Raw genomic sequence first — 2600 nt, 5'->3', positions numbered from 1 at the left:
CTTAGCCTTTTTGCCAGGTTTTTCATTTTTTAGTACCAACATTGTGGGGACCAGCCAACCCTTGGCTTGATGCTTGCACTGCTCTGAATCCCTGAGGGATAATGCTGATGCAACAGTGATGGAGGAAAACCAGTTGCTTGGAGCAACATGGACTAGTGGAAAGTGTCCCTGTCCATGGCCAGCAGTGGGACTGGATGAGCTTTAAGGTCCCTTCCAGGCCAAACCATCCTGTGATTCCAGGATTCTGTGGGGATGGTGCTGAGGCTGGAATGTTGGATGCTCCCTGGCAAGCACTGTGGTCTCTGTTTCCAGCTGGATGCCAAGGACAAGTAGGAGGGTGCTCCTGTCACCCCTCAGCACATCACTTGAGGATCTCCAGCCATGAGTGTCACCAGCAAGTGTCCAAGGGCCTGGGGGCTCGTGCCAGCACATCCGATGAGCTCTGTGGCTGTAGTTGGCTGTTTGGATCTCCCTCCTTCCGAGCCATCCATGCCAGAGCCCCTCAGAGGCACTGGTTCCATGGAGCAGGAGCTGGAATGCTGTGAAGGTCAGGCCAGGACAGCCTGGAGAGTGTTTTCCAGCTCCCACTGGGCTGAGCATCCAGTTCCTGTCACAGCTCCTCCCCAGCCACTGTTCCCCTGGCTGTGATCCTCAGCTGCTGCAGGCTGTGTTTAGTCTTCCATAAAATCTCTGCTAATCAGGGGACAAGCCAGGGGCAGGGGGGCTGCCCCCCATTGCCATTCCAGACCAAGCTGCTGGGGAATTTTTGAATCACTGGAGTGTTAATTATTTAATAATAAAGAGACAATTCATTTCTGGATGGCACCTGAGGGGTTTTCTGTAAAGTCACATCTGTCCCCACCACGGTTTCTTTCACCTGCTTTTTGGTACCTTTTTCCCTCTCACACAAGTGCCTTTCCCTGCTGTAGATGCCATCCTGGGGGGTGGCAGTGTCACAGGGCTGCAGCCACATCCTGCTCTGTCCCACACCTGCCACTGCACAGTGCAGAGCCTTGTGGCACATCCACGGTGGAAATGGTGGGGACTTAGTCTTTAACCATGCCCTGCTGCCTCCAAAATTGAGTTCCATGATTCTATGAACACCTCCTCCCAAAACACCCAGTGCCAAGCTCAGCCCCTGCTCCAGGGCATTCCAGGCCAGGCTTGACAGCTGTTCTTAGGGATTTAAGCACTCTGGAAAATTGAAACAATATCAGAAGCAGCTGCATTAAAAACACCAAACCCCCCTTTTCCTTTTGCACATAAAGCTTGGGAAAGCTTCAACAGCTGGGAAGGGATCGGGGTCTGTGCCTGCACGCAGAAGGGCTGGGGAGGGGGGGTTTTGCTAATTAAAAAAAAAAAAAGATGCAATTGGCCTAAAAGCTCACACTGTGACACAGCAATGCTGTCCCCAGCCCAGCAGCCTGGAATGGCACTTGGGGGTCAGTCACGAACTAAACAGAAACAGAATTATCCAGGTTGGGAAAGACCTCCAAAATCATCGAGTCCAACCTGTGACTGATCCCTACCTTGTCACCAGCCCAGAGAACTGAATGCCATGTCCAGGCCTTCCCTGGACACCTCCAGGGATAGGGACTCCACCACCTCCCTGGGCAACCCTTTCCAATGCCTGACAGCCCTTCCCATGAGGAAATTCTTACTGATGTTTAACCTGAACCACCCCTGACAGAGCTCAGGGCTGTTTCCTCTTGTCTCATCCTTTGCTCCCTGGGAGCTGCACTCTCCTGGCAGGGAGTTGTGGAGAGGCAGAAGGTCCCCCCAAGCCTCCTTTTCTCCAGACTGAGCCCCCTCAGCTCCTTGTGCTGCAGACCCTTCCCCAGCTCTGTTCCCTCCCTTGGACATCAGCCCCTCAATATCCTCCTTGCCATGAGGGGCCCAGAGCTGGACACAGCACTTGAGGGGCCTCAGCAGTGGAAACTGGAAAACCAAGCAAAGCACCCTTCCAGCTCTTCACCTGCTAGACCATGCTCAGGAACATCCCCAGCTCCTCAGGACACATGGGCAGAACATCTGGGATGTTCTGCCACAGGGATTTCCTTGCTGGGAGGAATCACTGCCACACTCCCACATGTCAGGTTGGCTTTATTCTAGCATCACTTGTGCATTCCTACTCGTGACAGGACGTTTGGGAACTTGGATACATGAGACAAATGAGAAGATTTTCTTTCCAAAGAAAACAGGAATAAAAATAAAGAGAAATCTACACCAGGCCCGACAGCAGCCCCTGGGGGACACAGCAACCTGGGCACAGCAAGGATGAGCCAAGGACAGAGCACAGGTATTGGCCTTTTGTCTGGAAAGCAGGAGATGAGGAGAGGCAAATGCCCAAACCCAGCTGGGTGGTGACAGGGACAGTGCCCAGTGCCAGGGAAGGGACATTGGAGCATTCCCAGCAGCTGCCCACATGCTCTCTCCTGCAGCCAGTGCAATGCTGGAAGCTTCCACGGCCTCACCAGCTCTGCTCTGCTCACCCACACATTCTGGGTGTGCACAGACATGGATACAGCCACCTGCACCATGCCCTGCAGATCCCACTCCCACCGGAGGCCCACACCCCTCTCTGGCAGCCCCCCTTCCCA

General features: G+C 53.9%; 1 protein-coding gene across 3 annotated transcripts in view; it reads left to right on the top strand.

Moving 5' to 3' along the window:
• Nucleotides 1-825, top strand: part of SIRT3 (sirtuin 3) — a 4782-nt gene extending 3957 nt beyond the window's left edge. For all 3 annotated transcript variants that reach the window (XM_031061539.1, XM_031061538.1, XM_005426491.2), the window contains one exon: nucleotides 313-825. In XM_031061539.1, the coding sequence (XP_030917399.1) occupies nucleotides 313-333 (21 nt within the window). In that variant the 3' untranslated portion in view covers nucleotides 334-825. The remainder of the gene's footprint in view (nucleotides 1-312) is intronic.
• Nucleotides 826-2600: the final 1775 nt, after the last annotated feature.

The sequence above is a fragment of the Geospiza fortis genome, unplaced genomic scaffold, assembly GCF_000277835.1.
Source record: "Geospiza fortis unplaced genomic scaffold, GeoFor_1.0 scaffold450, whole genome shotgun sequence".
NCBI lineage: Eukaryota > Metazoa > Chordata > Aves > Passeriformes > Thraupidae > Geospiza > Geospiza fortis.
The sequence above is the reverse complement of the archived record's forward strand: the minus strand, read 5'-3'. Positions and strand labels throughout refer to the sequence as shown.